The sequence below is a fragment of the Lonchura striata genome, chromosome 10 (assembly GCF_050655825.1).
Source record: "Lonchura striata isolate lonStrDom1 chromosome 10, ASM5065582v1, whole genome shotgun sequence".
Lineage (NCBI taxonomy): Eukaryota > Metazoa > Chordata > Aves > Passeriformes > Estrildidae > Lonchura > Lonchura striata.
The window spans coordinates 22,597,589-22,618,315 of record NC_140712.1 but is presented as its reverse complement, the minus strand read 5'-3'; the positions used below and the strand labels follow the sequence as shown (position 1 = coordinate 22,618,315).

The window sequence follows — 20,727 nt, the reverse complement described above, 5'->3', positions numbered from 1 at the left end:
CTCTGAACACTGGTTTAACGATCAGAGGACTTTGGTGTCCAGGATTAGGAAACAGTGCTGGCAGGCAGGGCTTGTTTCCATACATCCCAGCTTGGCTCTTCCCGAAATCTCCTCCTCTTGGGATGCTGCCCCAGTACATCCCCAGAGCTGCAGTCCAGTGCTGGGTCATGAGGGGACAGAGCATCCCTCAGCGTCCCCAAATAGGACTGATCTCCCCAAATCCATATGGATCATCCTGGATGCTGGAGAAAACAGAACTCAGGAACCACACTGGGTAATACAGTCTGAATAAAAATGCAAGCACTGTGTTTTTCCATCAGACACCCTGTATATACTGGGATCTATCTCATCAAGGGAGAGCAGAGTGGGATATAATTTCCATTAACCTATAGAAAACATGGGGCAGGGAACCTGCTGCTGTTTGTCCTGATAAATCACTGCTGGGGGCTTGGCTTCCCAAAGAGAAAAACTTGTATTTTCCTCTCTGAGAGAAACTCCAGCTGCTGGTTGTTGTGGCGGGTAAGGATGGGTGATTCTTCTGCTGGATTCATCACCTGAACCCTCCCCTCAGACAGGTGCTTCTGCCAGGCTGGGTGCCCAAAAATTTCCCTTTATTCAGAAAAACCTCATGATTTCAGAGTGTTTTTAATGCTGATTCTTTTTTTCCCCCCTGCAATTCTTCTCCTCCTTCTCCAAACTTTGAATTGTCTTAGGAGCAGCTCATCCAAGGAAATTTTTGTCTCATACTGGACTCGAAACAGAAAGTCTAGTCAGGGACATCTGACATGCAATGTTTTTGTGAGTAAATACCAGCGTCCATGAAGTCATTTCCCGGGGTTAGAAATGAGCTCACCTCTGGAACAGCTTCTCTTCTTACCCAAAGTTCACAAGTCAAGCAATTGGGAAGCTCCCAGTTTTCAGCCTTTTCATTAAATAACAGCATCATAAAAATTAGCATGGTGCCACTGTGCTTACAAACAGGTCTGAAAATTTCCCAAACTCTCTGCAGCAAAAGACAGAGACACAAAGCCCAGTGATCACCGGGGATAAACCAGCACCTTATTCTGCCTGCTCAGCCAGCCCTGGCCACTCTGATCAACCTGCCAAGGAGGGATGGTAATTGCTGCCCCTCCTAGGGATAATCTGCGTCACCCCATCCCCCTCCTAAAAACCTGTGTTTAAAGCAGAGGAAGACATCTGTTCTGCCTTCCAGGCTGTTACTTGGTAAACTGTGCCTTTAGACCATTTCTTGGTGAGAGACAATGCTCTGTTTCTGATTCATCTTTGTATATTAAAACCTCACTGATAAAAACCCTTCTCAGGGGTATCACACTGTTGGACAGAGATACTGGGGAAAACATGCTCAAACCTGCTGCAATTCCCACCTTTTAATACCCCAGGCTAGTGTCCCTGATGCTGCTGAGCTCAGATGTCCAGAGCATCATTCCCAGTGATTCCCCAAATTTACACTTTCCCATGCAGAGCAGCAGCTCTCAGGGTCTTTCCTCCAACTTTCATCAGGAAATGTCAATCTGAGTGACACCCCCCTCCTCATCTCTAAACTGGAAAAGAAAGAGGATGGAATAGACCAAATCCTGAGGTCATGCCCCAAGAAACATGGTGAGATCTGGTGCTGAGCCCTTTCTGTTCACCACCAAGCGATAAAACCTGACGTGTGTGCATCACTGCCCCACTCAGCTGAGCTTCCCCACAGCAGCTTTGCTTTCCTGCCCAGGCTGGAATTTATTTAGGGGGGAAATTATTTGGGAACTTTCACCTGGAACCTCAGTCCCCAGTAAAGCAAGAAAATCACCCACAGGGACAGTGGAGGGTCCATAGGTCCCCTTCAGCTTCAGCATGCACTGACCCAGTCAGGGCTCTCACTGCCCTAACGGGGTATTTTTTTTGAGCTGGAAGAAGTTATGAAATGCCAATGTTTTCGTTGTGACTAACCATGGAAGTGAACAATTTTGCCCTTGTTTTGGGACAGGGTTTAGTTGCTCTCCTTGCCTTTGCCTTCTGTGCCCTCTTTTATCCTCTGCTTTTTAAATTCCCTGTGGGACCTGTCCATCATGTTGCTCCAAATATCCTCCTCCCTCCAAGCCCTCAAATAGGATTGTGCATCCCAAGGCCATATTTTGGTGCTCCCTTTGGATGCGCCTTCCCAAACATTGGCCAAATTCAAGGGCTGCTCTCCTTTGTTGCAGTGGGGGAGAGGTGAGATGTGGGGAAAGCTGACATCCCTGTGGGACCCTTGGCAGTTACACAGCGCTTTCAGGAGCAAAAAGCAGTGAACACATCCCCTGACTCCTCTTTTCCATGAGCTTCATATCTCCAAGCAGTTTTCAAAGCTTAAAGATACTCCTGGGTGAACTTTATGCAAGCACATGATCCTTCTCTATGCTTTTAGGAAAGGATCAGTGTCTTGTGGGGTGAGGCATCATCAATGCTGAATTTGATGAGACAGAGGGGTATAATTTATCTCCCCAACCCTGCTTTTACCCTCCTACAAGAAATCTGCTCTGAGCCAAGCTATGGGGCTGCAGGAATCCAGTGACTATCCCTTAGGATGAGTATCAGTGCTGACATCTCCCCCATCCAGATTTGGCTTCCCAGGGAGGTGTTTATGGAAGCCAACATCCAAGTTGCTCCTGCTGTTTCTCTGCAGAAGTGCTCATCTCCCAGGCTTCCTTTGCAATCTGCTCCCAGCAGTTTTTGTCTCAGATGGGACAAGAGGCTCACACTAGGAGCTGCCAGGCCTTCCTTCAGCAGCTCTTGGCCCCACCAAACCCTCTGGTGTGCTCCCGGCAAACACACATTTACCCTCCAGTGAAAACTGATCTGGCCACGTATTCCAGGGGGAATCCCAGCAGTGCTGGAATTAGCTCGGCAGAGACCGGCTTTTCCAAGCATGTCCTTGGCATAGAGCATGAGGTCATGAGATATTTTACATCTCCGGTCGCCCCCATGACCACAGGCACTCCAGGAAGGGGAGGCATTTCCATGCTCTCTTTTGCCAGTGGGAATGCTGGAAAACCCTTTTGGAGCTGAAACCTGGGGGTGGATCAACCCTGATTACCCCAGCCCAGGCACGGCTCCACATTGCTCAGTGCAAAAATTAACCTGATGGAAATTCCCACATGGTTCAACAAGGAGTGCCCACTACCCTCAGGGCTCCATCTCTCTGTCCATTCCATGTAGAGGCTTGTCTGAACACTAAGCAATACTTTTTAACTCAAAGCTTCACTTTCACTGCCATCACTGTTGCCTCTGTTCTGACTTACACAGCCTACACCTCTCCAATGTGCTGCCAGTGCAATCCCTGCAAAATAGGACAAAAACAAACTGGAAGAACCAAGCCTGCCCCTGCACATTCATGGATCAGGCAGGATTTTGCTGGTTTTTAGGGAAAACTGGCTGACATTTTGCTGGTGTAAATCACTGCAAACCTGCCCACTTCAACTTGGTTTATAGCAAGAATATGGAAGGCACAAATGAGACCAGGGATTGCCATCCCATGTGTGGGAGGCTGCTCCCCATGCTAGCATGGATACACAGCCTGGATTGCATCCCAGCCCAAAGCCAATACCCATAAACAGGAGCAATAAATCAAGGAGCTCTTCAGAAGCAATTAATTGCCCAAATCAACATGGACTTTGACACAGGATGGTCTTTGTCCATCCAACCTTGTCCAGAGCTAAAGCAAACAGCTGGTGGACTGTGGGTTGGAGCTCAGCTCCTGCCCTTCCTTTGCAGTGTAAATGTCCCCATTGAGGTGCTGTCCTGGCTTGGACCTGGCCACATTCCCATCACGCCTGTTCCCATCCTGTGACCGCTTTTACATCATTGATCAGAGGTTGTGCAATAGCTCAGGCCCTGCCACATCTGTGGGCAGGATGTTCCCCACACCATGGTGCTGCTCGGTCAGTGTCCCTGAGCAGTTAATGCTCCAGGTAGAGGCTGGGATATCCATTATTCATGAAGAGCTTGGAAATAATGGCCTTCTCCATCTCAAAGAAAGTTTCTAAATGAGTCAGTATTCTTATCTTAATTTCCCCAGCTCAGACACTTAATTAAAAAGGGATTCGCTATTGAGGCACTTCTGGTGCTCTCACAGCATCATGGTTTCTGCCTCTCCAAGCTCTGACAGGAAGGAGAGATGGTAGATATAGCCATAGCACCTAGAAGGGAAATACCAGTGGGACCCTTCTGCAGTCCAGGACATCACAGTGAGCAGTGAATCCCTCCCCAGGGTACGTGGGTCTATGTGTGTGCAGCAGGGTGGAAGGTGACAGTCCCTGGGCTCTCCAATAGCAAACATGCCCTGCAAAAGCACTAGCAAAAGCCCTTTTCCTTTACAGATGGAATAATGGAACAGAGGGCACCCTCTTTTGCATGTCAGGAGTCAGTTGTGTTGTGCTGGTGCCAGCAGACATTTGAGGGCTTACCCTGTGGAACAGACCCCACAAACAGCACAGACACTTACTGTCTCCTCACTCCTGGCTCTTTCACCACTGCAGAAAAATCCTTCCTGATCTCCAGAGCTAAAATCAGTCTTTTCCTGGATCCTGGCTCTCCTGGTGTCCCCACTGTGTGCTGCCTTTTGTATTTGTTCCATAAATGATGTTTATGGAGCTGAACATTACTGAGTCCCCATAGAAGTTTTAGCTCCCAAGCAAATACTTCCAGAGGGGAAATAGGTCCACTCGCTCCTTTTCTCCCAGTCATAGCCTGTAAATCCTCATCCACACAATGAAAACAAATTCCAGTAATTCATTTTTCTGGCTCTTTTCCAAAGATTTTAGGCAGCTGGAGTGCAATTTTGTGCTGATGAAGCGGTGGAGGAGGGGCTTAAGTGAAACAATATTGAGGTTTGCTAGTGTTTCAGAGCTCAGAGGGAACCTCAGGGACCTGCTACATCTCCAAGTTCTCCTACAAACCATGGAAATCGCCACTCCGGCTCCTGGGATAGCAAAACAGGATTTTAAAAAAACAACATTAGCCACCCCTGGAGCATGGCTGGAGAAGTGCTGGGAGCCAAGTGCTTAATGAAATCCCAGCTCCCAACTCTCCCTTCTAAACCACGCAAACTTCCCCAAAGTGTTTGGGATGGAACAAAGTCATCAATCAGTTATTTTAACTCCCATCTCCGTAAACAGAAGCAAGCCCAGAAACATGCAGCAGGGGAAAAATAACCGTCAGCTCCCTTTGGCGGAGTGGAGAGGGCACAGGGAGGGAGGACGAGGGCAGCCGGCAGGGAATTATGCATGGCCTTGGCCCAAAAGGGGATTTATGGGCCCCACAGAGCATTTTGCAGACCCCACAGCCTGTAAATTCCACATGCAGCCCTGAGAACAGCCCCTCCAACCCTACTATCCTTCTGGCATGGTGCAGTTGGCTTTTGGAGATGGCCACTCAGCCACTCTGTACTAGAAATGGTGGGAGGCATGAAGAACCAGGATGAGCATTATCAGCCAGTTTTCCCCTGGATTTATTAGATGAACATCAGAAAAGTTATGGATACAACCACAAAGAAGTGTGGGGAGGGAGATACTGCTGGCACCATCTGCTGTCACATTCCCCTGACACTGCCCCAGCCTCAGCATTAAGCATGGCAGTATTCACATAAATACCTTATAGCTTTGTAATTACATATCAGTGATGAAACCATGGAAAAAAACTATGAGATTTGGGTAGGCTCCCCAGCATTAATCCAGAAGGGGAATGAGTCCAAGAGGCTGTGGATCTGCTGCTTTCTGATGGGAAGGAGCAGCCTTAGGCAGCTGAAGCCACTGGTTATGGGCAGAAAGACAGGAGCAGTTTGGTCTGGGATGTGTCCTTGTCACTGACCACAGGTACTACAGCCCTGCAGAATACGCCAGACATGGGGCAGCCCCTGACTTGTCCTCTCCACCCCATGGGTTGGGGCATTGTTCACCTCCAGGCAGCTGGAAAACCTCTCCCAGAGCTGGTGGTGCTCAGCATTGGGAGCATCTGGGGCTCTTCTCATGCTGTTCCCTCCAAGGTCAGCCACATGTCAGAGCTGCAGCAAGGATGGTCAAGCCAAGAGAAACTGTGCAATGAATTGTTCTAGAGACTTGGGGTTTGCATGAACTCACATGTCCCAAACGTGCTCCTAAAGCCACACACATGTCTCCAGAGCTTGTCTAGAAGGAGACATGCTAGAGAGAAAACAGACATGCTGAGGAGGCTGCAAAATCCCCTGCAGAAATGCCTGCACCTGCACTGGGTTAGAACTACCATCCCACTTCCATAATGTAAGGAATAATAGTTTATTCCCTTTGTAGAACAGCACATTTCCTTACCCAGCAGTGCGACCCACAGGAATTGATGCTAGGATGTGGGCAAGCAGCCAGTGGGACTGGAGATGTCTTGCCAAGGCACTGGTGCTGTGCTTAGTGTGGGTCAGCCATGGTGGGAGGTAGGTTCCATCTGGGGAAGACAAATTCCTTGCTCTGCCACAGCACCTTTCCCACATCTCATCTTCATCACAGAGGGGAAACAGAGATTATCTCCATGTTTATGTCAGAGGTCTGCAGCTTCCAGCTCACTGTGCACTCCTTGCCCACCAGATAAACATTCTACCATTTTTGGCAGATCTCAGGTGTTTTTTCCTTTTCTCTCGTAAACATAAACAGGAGCCAGTGTAGGTCATCACTGACTATTTTTTATGTGACATCTTGATCTGTGTTCCTCCTGCACCACTCCCTCTGGCAGCAGGGCTGACAAGGATTACTGGGAGGTGGTTTGGGACGCCACTGACCCCCCCACTGGCTGCCCCAACACCCATCCCCTTCTGTTGGGGGTTGCTCCTACAGCACATGCTTTCACACCACATTCCTGCAGCAACCATCTGCACAGTCCAGTGGCGCCAGGGCTGCATGCATGGGTGGCAGTCACTTGCACAAGGCCACATGCCTTGTCAACACCCAGGAGCCCTATGTCCACAGACCATTTGCCACAAGTTATATGAGAAAAATGTGGCTGCAGAGGGGGGGAAAGCCTGGAAGGCTGAAGCCAGACTGGGGCAAGCAGGAAACTCTGGTGAGGGTTGTTGCTAGATCTCCCCACGGTTCAAGATGCAGTCACATTTATTTACAACGGTCCTGCCTCTGCAGCTATGAGCTACCATGGGTGCTCAAACCAATCCCACTGGCTTTGTCCCACATCCTCACATCCCCACAGCATCCTCATCTGACCTCTGCCCATAGCACAGGGGCAGAGGTGGACAGGCAGTGCAGGGAACAGTGCTCAGCTGAGCCCACACCTGCAAAATGGGGCAAATCCACGTGCACTGCTGGGTGGGCACCACGTTTGTCCCAAACCGGGTAAAGCCGAAAAAGCATCCCCAAAACTCATTGCCTGTTCGCTGTATCTCCACCTTCAACACTCAGCAGCATCTATTTCAGATCCAGACCCTGGCTGAGCCCCTGGCTGTGCTGGGATGTGGTGCCCACACCAGGACGTGGTACCCACACCGTGCCCTGTCCCACCACCAGCAGCAGCCGCCACGCCGTGGTATCGCCACAGGTTTCTGTTTACCATCACCTTATTAAGGGATTATTCAGGCTGCGGTTTCCTCGCGCGTCCGATCTGTTTGTGCTCGCGGCCGGTGGCTCGCTGCCATCCCCTAAGCTACACGCCGGGCTATATAAGCGACCTCGCCGCCTCGGCGGCGGGAGGCTCGCACACAGCCCGGCTCCGCTCGGCGCAGGGGAGGTTTCGGTAAGCCGCAGTTCTCTCTTCTTCCCTACCGGCTGCAAATCCCTGAACACGCAGCTGAAAAGCCCTCGTCTCGCCCGCGGATCTCAGCTCGGCTGGCGGCTCCGCGGCGGGAAGAGGGGACTCGCCTTAAGTGGGGCTTTTATGGATTTTTAGGTAAGAGGAAAAAACCCAACCCAATCCTGCTTTTTTTCCCACCTGCGGCAGATAGTGGTTATAGAATTCTGTTGTGTTAAGGAGGCGTAATTAAGAGCGGCTGTGATTTAAGGTGAGGTGGAAATTAACTAATGGGCAGATGACGGCACAGAGGCTGGAAAACATCGATGGGGATGCGGGTCCCTGCGTCCCGCTCCTCCGTTCCTCGTCCCAGCTAGTGGGCTTGGGGAAGAAGGGCTGTGGGACAGCTGGAGCGGGGGTCTGAGGGGCTTTGCTCAAGTGGGGCGATTTCATCTCCCGCGGCTCTATCCAGCGCTGGCTCGCACAGCCCCCTGCCAGACAGGGGACACAGGCAGCTCCAAACCTTCCCTGCTGCAAGATCCGGCCGCCGGAACCCCCCTTTCCTAGCATCGCGTGTCTGGGTACAGAGGCATGTATCCCAATACCAAACCCAGTGCTGAACAAGTTGCAGTCAGATCCAAAAATAGTTGCCAAGTAGGAAACAGGGTTAATTTTTTCCTGGTTATTGTCTGGCTGCGAGTTCACAACCCCACCATAAGCCCACAAAATACCGCTCATGTGTTGCTTGTTATTTTTGCTTGACTGGGATTTGCTGAGCCATAATCAAAGTATTTCCTAGTCCCACATTCCCTGGTCTCAGAGGGGATGGTTAGTACCACTTACAAATAACAAAGTGTTCTTGCCAGTGACTGCTCTTTGTCAGCCCCATTTTATGGGTAAACTGAAGCACCAAACAGCTGGGGTAATACTCTTCCCTCCTCCCAGTTCATTAATTTTGGGTGCATAAAATAAAGCACCTGGAATTCCAGCTGATGGTCACTAGGGATAGCATCAACTCCACAAGTACTTTCAGAAATTAAATACCTAAATGCTTGATGCTCTAGGGCAAAGGTACTCACTGAAAACAAAATCTGAAGTGGCTGAGCTGGTGAAGAGTGACACAAAGCCTCAGTCCCACATCCATGCCTGCGGGAAAAGGAAAATATTGAGCTTCTTGCTACATTTGCAGGAAAGACTTGGCTTGCACATGGGTTTTTCTGTTTTCAGAAGTGCTCCAGAGCCCCCCCTCTCCTCACACTCTGGGATGTACCGGGATAAGATGCTCACACTATGCCCAGTTTGCAGGCAGAGGGATGGAGGCATGGGGCTGTCCTTGCTCCTGTGGGGAGAAGAGCTAGGTGCTGGGGGACCTGCAGAGCTGCGTGGGTTGTGAGAGATCCCTGCAGAAGTATTTAAGCTGTTCCAAGGCACGTTAAGGAGATTCTGTTACAATGTAGTATTCTGCAGAATAGATTTGGGCTCAGATTTGGGCACAGATGAGAAGCAGGGGGAATGCGAGCACAGATGTGGAGCCCCTGCTGCTTCCCCCTGGGGGAGTAAATGAAGAGCTGCTGGGGATGGGTGAACAGGGGATATAAATGCCCCTGTGTCATGTTTTGGAGTGGCTCAGCCTGGGAGAAGCTCCCCAAAAGCAGCAGGATCTGGGTGAGCTTTGACACGGTCGGGTTTGTCTCTGCAGGACTGGGGAAGGCGTGGGACGGCTGCAGAAACTCCAGGAATCCCCTGGTCACCTCTGGAGACAGCGATGGTCACCATGAAAGGCTGGATCCTCCTCCTCCTCTGGGGTGCCACTTCTGTTTTAGGTGAAGGTTAAACGTTTCCATTCTGGTCACTGTGCTGTCCCCTGCCCGTGCCAGTGCAGGCACGTCCGTTGGCAGCTGCTGAGCCAGCAGACACAGCCCGACATCGATGCTGGGTGCTGGTCTGGGTCACTGCGGCGTTTGCCCGGCCAGACAACTCCCACACAAGGACTGGCTCCCATCCAGCCCCCAGAGTTCGAGCAAAGCCTGTCTGAGAGTCAATGAGCCTCTGGTTGACCAGGGATGAGCTCCCCGGCCCACTGGTCATGCTAGGACCATCCCTGCCTGCTGTCTCTGAGATCCCAGTGTCTAGTCTGCACCCAGAAGAGCACAGGGGCAGAGTTGGGCACAGGGGAGAGCTGGTGCTGAGGCACAGCTCTCCAGTTTATATGGGACTGTTCCCAGCAAGCAAACCAGGAACCAGCCACGGCCATCAGCTCCCATCAGGCACGCAGGTGGCCAGCAAGTTCAGAAACCAGCTCTTGTCCCATAGAAACAACAAATATTAATCCACCTTGGATTAATATTTCCTTGCACATGGACAGGAAGGACATATTTTATCTCTCCAGCTATAAAAAGATGAGTTGGTCTGAGCTGCTCCAATACAGAAAATATAAAAGAGTTTTTCTTGGGTGATAAAGAGAAATAGAAAACTTGTATCATACTTGAGCTGCAGTGATGCTGTGGGACATATCCATTGTGTCCTTCTCTTGGCATCTCCTGCACTGCATCCTACAGGAGCTCTAACCAGCCACAGTCCAATGGGAAAGCTGTAATATTGAGCCTAAGGATGTCAAATTCCTTGAATCTAATTTATTCTTTCATTCACTGACCCTTAGGACAAAGGATTCTGAAACCAGCCCTCACCAGGGTCCAGATAGGACAGAGAACCTTCAGCCCGCTGGTAATGCTCAGCTTGGAGAGTAAGTTAATTCCCACCTTGGGTGGATTTTCCTTACTGGACAATTTTCCCAACAACTTACAACTCACCAGTATTATTTGAGTAGAAGAGGACATTTAGGGTTAGAATCATTCTATGATTCTATTATTTAGGCAATGGAATAAATGTTAATCATCCACGACCTCCTGTAGGGTTTTGGCTATCACTGACAAATGCTGTTGGCTCCTCTCCTGGAAAAGGGAAGGTCAACGTGTGACCACAGCCCCAGCTCCTGCGGGAGGCACGCGCGGGCTGGGAGGGTGAGAAGAGCCCAGGGATGGGCCAGCACATGCTCTGACCTGCCTTTACCCTGCCCAGCCTGCCCCACACCCTGGGCAGTTTGTGACACCATTCCTTCAGAATTAAAGTCTGTGGGGAATTAATTAATCTGCAGAGACCACTCTGCTCATTAATCCCCAAGAAATGCCCTGACCTCTCATCTTCACTGTCCAGGGCTTAGAATTTAAATTCCAGCAGGCACTGAAAGGGCTGGCCATGCTGAAGGATTTGTGGATTTTCCCAGCCTTTTCCCCAGCTCCCAGAAGCCCTCTTAGCCACTGAGAAGAATCAAAGCACTGAGAGGTCCCCTCCACTTACTGAGGGGTATTTTTTTGAGAACCACGGGTAAAATAGTTTCCCCTTGAAAGTGGATGGCACAAGGCAGTGATACTGGGGCTGGCTCCCTGGCTGGCAAACCCTGCCTGAATCTCCCCTCTGCCCACAGGTACGAGGAGCAGCTCTCGCCGGGGAGACCCAACCTTCACCTACGTCAGACGCAGTACGTTCCTGCCAGCCAGTGCCACGGGGCAGCCCTGTCCTTTTCCATGTCCCACCAATGCTCGATCCCTCAGCTTCTCCCTCATCCTCCACGTTCTGCTTTTTCTGCTGTCAAAATGCTACCTGGAGCCATATAATGCCATTTTCCTCCACAGGATTCCCCTGTTAATTTTCTATAATCACCAGCCCTGCAGATTAAAGCAGCTGATCCCAAACAAGCTTAGGATCTTGCTGAGATCCCACTTTAATTTGTTGCACATCCAGTTTTTGCTTGGGGCAAGCAAAAATAGGCATTTACCCATAGGATGTGACCTCATCCCCAAGCCCACCTCCTCCTGCATGCCTCAAATTGCTAAATAATAAGTCATGGATCCCACTACTTGGGATGCTGAACTAGAGATGCTGATGTGCCAACAGATTAAAACCCTGCCCATTTACGCCAAGTGGTCGCTCCAAGCCAGACATGACACTTCCATATCTGCTCTCATTTCAAGGGTCTTTCCCACCCACCTGCTTTTATGAGCCAGGATTGGTTTCAACCACCCATTCACAATTTGAACAGTCCAGCCCTGTGCCTGTCTGCCTTTCTAGGAAACAAATCAACCTGCTCTATTACAAGTTGGGTGGAAGAATAGGTATGGGAGATGACATAGCACACGTCTCCAAGAAACTTCATTTTTAGAAACTTTAGTCACTAGTCCATCCTCATAAACATTATTAGAACACTGTCATTTTTTTAAAAGCCCAAACCACAGACTTGGAGTGGATCTCATCCATTCAAAGTAGCTTAAATTAATAACATCTAGTAGCCCGATTAAAGAAAATACTTTAAAAATATAACCTCATATTAAACTCCCAATGTGTTTTGCAAATTTTCTGTTTTACCAATCAGCTGGCTCCTGACATGTTCAACATGCTTAGTAGCATCTTAAGCTTCTGGTTTGCACTCAGTAAAAATGGTGCTCACAATAGGACACACACTGCCCCTATAGAAAACATATGTTGAAATTTGGTTAAAGACATTTAACATGATCATACCAACAATTTTACCCTTTTTTGGTAACTATTTAACCATTCTAGCTTTTATTTAAACTATTTACCACATTTGAAACAGACAAGCATTGCCCCGCAAACAACATTTAAATGAGAATGTGTGTTTGATTTCCTTAAGCCAAAGTTATTCAACACTAAGCATGAGCTGCCTGCACTTTGCTCCCCTTGGGTTTATCTTAATCATCCTGAATTTGGCAGCCTGAGAGGAATTAAGTCAGAAGCCTTCAGACGCCTTCTCATGCTTTAATTTCCAGCTCCCTGAACATGCTTTGACTTTGTTTAATCCATGTGGTACGTAATATCCAAATGTATAGTCTGAGCTCTATAGAAGCTGCTAAAACCCAACTGGCCGTTTTTGGGCAGCTGTATGTGTAATGTGCGTCTCAGTAACACATCACTGATGTTATTCAAGGTCCACTGGTGCAAGATTCAAAAAGGTTTTTGTCTCCATGGTCAAAATGGAGCGAGTGCTCAGCAAAGTGTGGCCAAACCGGGGTGCAGAAGCGTACCAGATCCTGCCTAGCTGAGAGCCTCTGGGGCGTGCACTGTAATGAAGCAACTGAGGAAGGGCGGCTCTGCATTGGACATGTTTGCTCAGGTGCTCCTATAAACTCACTTATGGGCAGGGGAAGATGTCGTGGTCTTACCACTGCCCAGGTGTTGAACTCCCTTTGCTGTCATTTTATCGTCTTTCTCTCCTTTGACAGAATTTAGTGATTCTCGAGCAGGGCTGGAGATCACAAAGAGCAGAGGAGGGCGAGTTTATAAACAAACAGAAAGATAACAGGGATTCACAATATCTTGGGGATATAGAAAAAAAACCTCATTAATCTTTTTATAACAGCAGCACTCAAGGTGGAGCCAGTGACTGCAGACAGCTTCCTCCATAAAACCTCCAGGAAAGAGATGTTTTGGGAATATCAAATTGCCATAGTCACTGCTGAAGGGGCTTGTAATTAATTATATTATTCTTGTAATCCCCTTTTAACCAAATAATTCTGAAAAAATTCTGAAAATACATTTTGTGCAGAAAAGTTGTTTCAGGTTTTCCCTGATTTCTTACATTTATTTTCATCTTTGAAATATCAGATAGCTCCTGTACAGTGATGCTCTGTGATTGTAAAAGGAATGGCCTAAGTCTTGAGAAAAGACAGATTATTATTTAGGATTAATCACTCTAGGTAAATGAGAACAGAATAGTATTTGTGAGCCCAAATGTTAAACCCATTGGTAATGCTAACTTGGCAATTACCCCACATCCTGCCCAAGCCAGGATACCATTGAAAAAGGGGAGACAGCTTTTGGGACAGACCAAAGTCAAAACTTCTGGGCATGCACTGGTAACAGAAACCTAGAAAGTTTATGACATTGAATTTGTAATTTTGCCAGGGTTGAGCTAAGAGCTCACATGCTAATCAAATTCCCCTGAAATTCAGCCCTTTGGGGAAGGTAAATAACAGTTCCTAGCTGTAATTATATCCACGTGGCTGCTTTCTACTAATTGTCAGGTTCAAAATGACATCGCCCTGACTTTCTAATGCACAGCTGTGGGTAATCAGGAAAAATATGTTTTGGATACAATTTACTCCTTATGCAGTATTTGCCTTATTGCATCTAAATGAAAAGCAGATGCAAGAACATGCTGTGAGTGTTGTGGGGACTTGTGGCTATTTTTTGACCTGTCTGCTTTTCCTCCAGCCTGCAACATCACCTGTCCCATGGGCCATGTCAACGCCGACTGTGACACTTGCATGTGTGAGGATGCCACCCTGCACGGGAAGGTGTCTCTTGAGGATGGGTCACCTGCTGCTGATGCTCGGGTCTACCTGCAAGCCAAGAAACTCAAGCTGTTGACAATGGCTGATAACAGAGGCATGTTTAGGATCCCAGGGGTTTGTCCTGATGGGAAAAACACCCTTAAAATAAAGAAAGCCAAATATGCAACAGCAACTGTCACCGTGCCTGAGAGCAACCGGAGAAACCTGGCAATCCAAGTGCAGCTGCACCGATCAGGTAGCCCCAAAGAGGGGGGGGTCTAAGAAGCTTTATGCGGACATCAGAAATAAACTGTGGTTTTATGAGAGGAAAAGTAATGAGATGGCCTTTTCCTTCTCCTGCAGGCAAACCCTATGTTTTCAGGAGCCCTGAGGACAAAGCCAGGAGAGTGGGACAGAGCGTGTCACTCTGCTGCGATGCCCGAGGGAGCCCAGCTCCTGACCGCTACCTCTGGTAAGGAGCTTGAATTTGATCTGCCAGAAGTCTTAGCTGTCCCAAGGATGCCAGTTTTATCTCCTTACCATCTCCATAAATGGGGGCTTAGTTATAAAACAGTTAAATGCGCTGAGAACTGATGGCTGCAAGCGATGGCTTCCTCAAGATGGCACAGCAGTGTCATCTGCTGAAGGATTCACTGGAAAAATACACAAAGAGTTAAAAAACCTCATCAGACACAACTGGCAGCTCTGTCTGCCTGCAAGCTGTCCAGCAGCCACATCACAGTACTGCCTGGAATAGGGGAAAAATGTTTAGGTGATGCCACTTAACCAAACTAAAACTTCAGGGAAACAGGGGCAGGAAATCTGGCAAAATCCACATAGTAGGATGCAGGATTAGGCCATTGCTGTGCTCCAGCCAGATGGTGAGTCTCTGTCCCTTAACTGTTCCTGGCAGGTACCACAATGGCTCACTGCTGGATCCCTCCTTGTACAAATATAAAAACAACCTGATTCTGAAGAACCTGAAGAGAGAGCAGTCAGGAGAGTATTTCTGCAAGGCCAGCAGTGCTGGGGGGTCAGCAAAGTCCCAGGTTGCCAAGCTGGCTGTCATAGGTAAGAGAAAATGTGCCTGATGTTCTCCAAGTAACTGGGGAGGTGTTGGTGTGCAGGAACCAGAAACTGTTATACATCTGGTAAAGGAAAGTCACAGGAAAAATTCTTGAGGTTTATGTTATTCATCTGTTTGTAGACAAGCTTTAGTGAGCTGGTTATGAACCAGATGCTCCCTACAAACGAGAGCTCTGGATTGCAGGTGGCCTATCAACCTCAACCTGCTGCTGTCAGGAGATTTCTCACTGACTTGCTGCCTGACATGGGAGTATTTCTGCTTGTTTAGGGTTGTCTTTAAAGTCTTGGGACATAGTCTTGCCATAGTCAAAAAGCCAGGCAGTAGCAGAGCATCTAGCTGAGGGTGGGCTGGATGACCATAGTGGATAAGCAGGAGCAGGGAGGATCCTGCAAGCAGCTCTTAATCAGGGTCCTAAAGCTAAAGCTGAGCTACTTGCTTCACTGAAATGAGCTAACCAGCTCACCACTCCTGCGAAAACCTCACTACTTTTAGGAGCAATGTTTAGCTCGGAGGTTTCAGACAACATAGCAATAACTGTACAATTATTTCATGCTGCTCATTAAGAAATCTATTCAACAGGAAGACAAGAGGCAGCCTGTGATTCCCAACCCCAAAGCCACCTCATCCGACTTCCTCACGATTGCTTCCAAAAAACAACAAACTCCTTCTATTACGACGTGGGCAAGTGCCCAGCAAAGACCTGTGTGGGGAAGCTGGATAAGGGACTTAGGTGTAAGGACAATGTCTCCTACTGCTGTGGGGTATCCAAGATGGAAACCAGGGACATCTCCTGCGATGGCTACACGCTCCCCACTAAAGTCATTGTTGAATGTGGTTGCAAAATATGCACTGAGACTAAAATATTGGTTCGAGGCAGAGCCACAGCAGCAGATAATGGTGAGCCACTGAGGTTTGGCCACATCTACATGGGGAACAAGAGAGTGAGCATGACTGGCTACAAAGGAACCTTCTCCATCCACGTCCCAGCAGATATGGAGAGACTGGTTCTAACTTTCGTGGACCGGCTGCAGAAGTTTGTGAACACAACAAAAGTTCTACCCTTCAAGGAAAATGGAGGTGCTGTATTTCATGACATCAAGCTACTAAGAAAGAAAGCCCCTGTTACATTGGAATCAACCGAAACCAACATGATTTCTTTGGGGGAAATGGAAGAAGATGATCCAATTGCTGAATTAGAAATTCCTCCCAATGCATTTTATAGGAAAAATGGAGAGGTATACAGTGGCAAAGTGAAAGCCAGCGTGACATTTCTGGACCCAAGAAACATCTCCACAGCCCCTGTGACACAAAGTGACCTGAACTATGTAGATGAGGAAGGAGATGTATTTCCACTCCGCACTTATGGCATGTTTTCTGTGGACTTCACGGATGAACAGGGCACTGAGTCCCTCAATGCAGAAAAGGTGAAGGTTCATTTGGATGCTGCTCAGGTCAAGATGCCAGAGCATGTGCAAGAGATGAAGCTTTGGTCCCTGAACCCAGAGACAGGGTTATGGGAGGAAGAAGGGGACTTTAACCTCGAGAGAAGCACACGGCGCAAAAGGGAGGAGAGAACCTTTTTGGTTGGGAACATGGAGATCAAAGAGAGGCGTCTTTTCAACCTGGATGTCCCTGAGAGCAGACGGTGCTACGTCAAAGTCCGAGCCTACAGAAGCGAGCGATTTCTGCAAAGCGAGCAGATCCAAGGGGTTGTGATTTCTATTATAAACATGGAGCCAGAACCAGGGTTCTCCTCCAACCCCAGAGCATGGGGCCGTTTTGACAGTGTAGTCACTGGTCCCAATGGTGCCTGTGTGCCTGCCTTCTGCGATGAACAAAACCCCGAAGCCTATGGAGCTTATATCTTAGCAAGCATGGGAGGTGAAGAGCTCGAAGCTGTGCCCTCTGCTCCCAAACTCAACCCTACTGCTATTGGGGTCCCACAGCCATACCTCAACAAGCTTAACTACAGGAGAACAGACCATGAGGACTCCAACATCAAGAAAACAGCATTCAGCATTAACATGGCCAAGCCAAGCCCTAATTCGCCAGAAGAGAACAATGGCCCTATTTATGCCTATGAAAACCTCAGTGAATGTGAGGAAGCTCCATACACTGCTGCTCACTTCAGGTTTTACAGGATAGAAGGAGACCGGTATGACTACAACACTGTTCCCTTCAGTGAAGATGACCTCATGAGTTGGACCGATGACTACCTGGCATGGTGGCCCAAGCCCATGGAATTTAGAGCCTGCTACATTAAAGTAAAAATAAATGGACCCCAAGAAGTGAATGTAAGATCTCGTAACATGGGTGGGACACACCCACGCACCATCGGCAAGCTCTACGGCATCAGGGACGTGCGCAGCATCCGTGACCCCCAGCAGCGGGACGTGTCAGCAGCCTGCCTGGAGTTCAAGTGCAGCGGAATGCTCTTCGACCAGGACCGTGTGGATCGCACGCTCGTCAAAGTGATCCCACAAGGCAACTGCCGTCGAGTGAGCGTCAACAGCATGCTCCACGAGTACCTGGTGAACCACCTCCCCATGGCCACCAACAATGACACCAGTGAGTACACAATGCTGGCACCTCTTGACCCGCTGGGACACAACTACGGCATCTACACAGTCACTGATCAAGACCCAAGGATTGCCAAGGAAATTGCCCTGGGGAGGTGTTTTGATGGCACATCTGATGGCACATCCAGAATCATGAAGAGCGATGTCGGCGTTGGGTTGACTTTCACCTGTTCAGAGAGAAGCACAACAGAGCAAAGCATCTTCCAGTCTCAGAGGAACTTGGGCCAGCAGTCTCCCAGGGAATCGGGCCGGCAGCCTCCGAGGGACTCGGGCCGGCAATCTCCAAGGGACTCAGGCCGGCAGTCTCCGGGAGACTTGGGTCAGCAGTCTCCAAGGGACTCAGTCCGGCAGTCTCCAAGGGACTCAGTCCGGCAGTCTCCAGGGGACTTGGGCCAGCAGTCCATCCTGGTTATGCCAGGGCAAAGCCCTGTGTATCGAAGGCCACCAGCAAGCCGCCATAACAACCAAGCCAGGATCCCAATGACAGGTCAACGTCCCACCTACTAGAGCTGTATAGGAGCATTGGTAAAGTCACTCATGCTCAATTCAATATAATTTGAAAGTAACATCAACCTGCTAAATAACGTAATTGAAAGCTGGTAGGTGTCATTATTTATGAGACATAATTAAGGTGCCATTTTTTTTTCCCCCACCAGAAAGGAAAGACGTAAGGCGAGAACTGGGGGCCAGCAGAGGTAGTGAGTTTGTGTCTTATTAAATGCATCCATAAAAATCTTCTTTCTGCCTGACATTAAACAGCTTCACATGATAGCCTAAAGGGAAGACTAAATACGATTCAATTAAGTGATGTACATAAAACATTCTTCTGTTCTGCATCTGCAGACTTTGCCAGCCCAAGTACTTGTACAGTAGTTGGTTAACATGAAAAGGAATAAACTGATTTCCTCATACTGAATTCAACTGCAAGGTTTCGTACTTGAAATGTAAGTATTTTATTTATTTCTAGCTTGTTTTAGAATTACTGTATTCAAGCTAAACTACTGGCAGCTGCATTTCTAAGAACTCACATGCTCAACAGCACAGAGAAGCCATGTGGATTTGTAGGCTCCACGTAGATACAGCTAGAGTTTGCTCTTGCTTCTTGCATTATTTGACAAGAAAATCTATGCTCTATGATAGGGTAGGTTAATAAAAAAAGTAATTTTGTAACTTTGACAATGTGTGTCACTTTTGTGTTTGAAATGCCCAAGTAAATAAATCACATGTAGAGCTGATCAAAGAATAATCTGCAGGATTTCATCTTTCTGTTCACAAACAGGTCACAACTTTATTGGTGAGACTGATCCTGGATATGGGTGAGGGCATTTGTGGATGCTCTGGCTCTCCTGCAGCTCCAGGGTTTGGCCATGGCATGCTGCAGTCAGGGAATCTCTCCCCAGCTTGACATGTGAAAGTCAGCAATGGTTCTGGGAGAATCAGAGCAGCAAGTCTGGGCAGGAGTGAATTAAGGAGTGGCACAAGATGGAGGGAAAAGAGAGCTGGGAATTTGTGCTTTAATGATGGTCAGCAACCAGGCAATGTTTATGCACCAGTGCTGGGTGGAGACAGGGAGAAGATGGGCTCCCCTCCACACTCAGCAGCAGTGAGCATAAGCAGCTGGCAACAAGGTGCTCTTAGCTAAAGGCACAGCAGACCACAGAAGGGGTCAGTGATCCCTCTCCAAGTGACCTGTTAAATTGTCCTTTCAACTCCCCACCCTTCCTAGAGTGAAATCAAGGACCTCACAGCACAGAAGACATTGCAAATACTGGCAATAAACTTTTGGGGTGCAGACAAACCAGCAAGTCTCTGACACCAAAACTCCCACCAAGAGAAATCATAAAAAGGTGGGCAGTACAATTGGTTGCAAACTAGAATTCAAACACATGCTCCAACATGGGTTTCCCTCTCCTACCTAATCCCCCCACTATGGATAAGAAGCCAGTTCTAGACCAATGCTGCCATACCCACTGCCCATCAAGGGCATAGGGAATCTTTCAATAGCGTTTAGCAAGGTTGTTCTCCAGTCTGACAAAGGGCAGGCTGAATTATGCCTTAACAGGTAAAAAAACCCTTAAAAATCCACTTTTTAATGCAAATTGACAGTTATCAAAGAAAAGCAGAAAAGGAAGAGCTGTGGAATACTCTGGCACATCCTCTTCATACCAATGAATTTAGACTCAGTGTGTTTTCTTTTGTGTCTAGTCTGCTGCAAGGGCTTGGCAGGAGCTGGAGCCAAGGCGGCCAGTGGGGAGCATTAGCTTGGACCTTCCCACAGAGCTCTTGGCTTACGCAGAGAAATGTCTCTTCCCTCTGCTCCCCTCCTCCTCTGCAGACAGACAGCCAAATCCCAAACTTAGTTTCATCACTTTGAGAGTGAAGTAACACAAATGACTTCTACAGACTAACCCAGGAGATAGATGGATGAAAGCAGGCTCAGGATCTGATCCCTGTGCTGCATGTGGGCTTGCCAGTCAAACACAGCAGACTACAGGGCTCTTCCTTCTGGGGAGAAATGTGTGTTTAACAGCACTGAAATAGTCACGGCCCTACAGCCTGGAACAGCCAGAAGCTCTCCAAGTTTCCCCGAACTGTCCCCCTCTGCAGCTTAGCACTGACTTGGAGGAACAAACTAATCTGTGCACTCACTGAGTCCCTGAGCTCTCCCAGGAGGCTTCTGGCAGACTGTGCTGGACGCAGAGCAAGACACAGGTTTCAAACACGGGTGCTTAAGCACTACCAACAGAAAACAACCATGACATAACCACCACTCAGCGCTAACACTTCACCGTTACTGATGAGCCACCATCCCAAATACATTTAGAAAAGTTTATATAGGAGCAAAGGTACAGCAGGGTCCTGGCATCTGCTACTCACACAAATTTTATGCTACAGTTCAATGTCAGTTCTGACTCCTCCAACTTTTGTTTATGGTCGGTGTATGGCAGTGTCCCTTCTGCAGCCTGAAACCCAA

The 20,727-nt window shown here is 48.4% G+C and overlaps 1 protein-coding gene across 3 annotated transcripts; it reads left to right on the top strand.

Moving 5' to 3' along the window:
* The first annotated feature begins 7,671 nt into the window (after positions 1 to 7,671).
* Positions 7,672 to 18,932, top strand: CILP (cartilage intermediate layer protein). Of its 3 annotated transcripts, none has more exons than XM_021552607.3 (9): positions 7,672 to 7,746; positions 9,440 to 9,563; positions 10,400 to 10,483; positions 11,225 to 11,278; positions 12,743 to 12,928; positions 14,029 to 14,343; positions 14,451 to 14,559; positions 15,001 to 15,158; positions 15,754 to 18,932. In XM_021552607.3, exons 2-9 carry the CDS (start codon positions 9,506 to 9,508, stop codon positions 18,258 to 18,260), a joined length of 3,471 nt encoding a protein of 1,156 aa, XP_021408282.3. In that variant the 5' UTR covers positions 7,672 to 7,746; positions 9,440 to 9,505; the 3' UTR covers positions 18,261 to 18,932. The 3 variants fall into 3 exon arrangements, with proteins under 3 accessions (XP_021408282.3, XP_077642066.2, XP_077642067.2); XM_077785940.2 differs by lacking the exon at positions 7,672 to 7,746 and adding an exon at positions 7,760 to 7,899; XM_077785941.2 differs by lacking the exons at positions 7,672 to 7,746; positions 12,743 to 12,928 and adding an exon at positions 7,760 to 7,899.
* The last annotated feature ends 1,795 nt before the right edge of the window (positions 18,933 to 20,727 follow it).

Coding starts and splice junctions, on each gene's coding strand:
- CILP (XM_021552607.3), top strand. CDS start 9,506: ATGGTCACCATGAAAGGCTGGATCCTCCTCCTCCTCTGGGGTGCCACT. Junction 11,279..12,742: donor CTTCACCTACGTCAGACGCA/GTACGTTCCTGC, acceptor ATGTTATTCAAG/GTCCACTGGTGCAAGATTCA. Junction 14,344..14,450: donor AGTGCAGCTGCACCGATCAG/GTAGCCCCAAAG, acceptor CTTCTCCTGCAG/GCAAACCCTATGTTTTCAGG.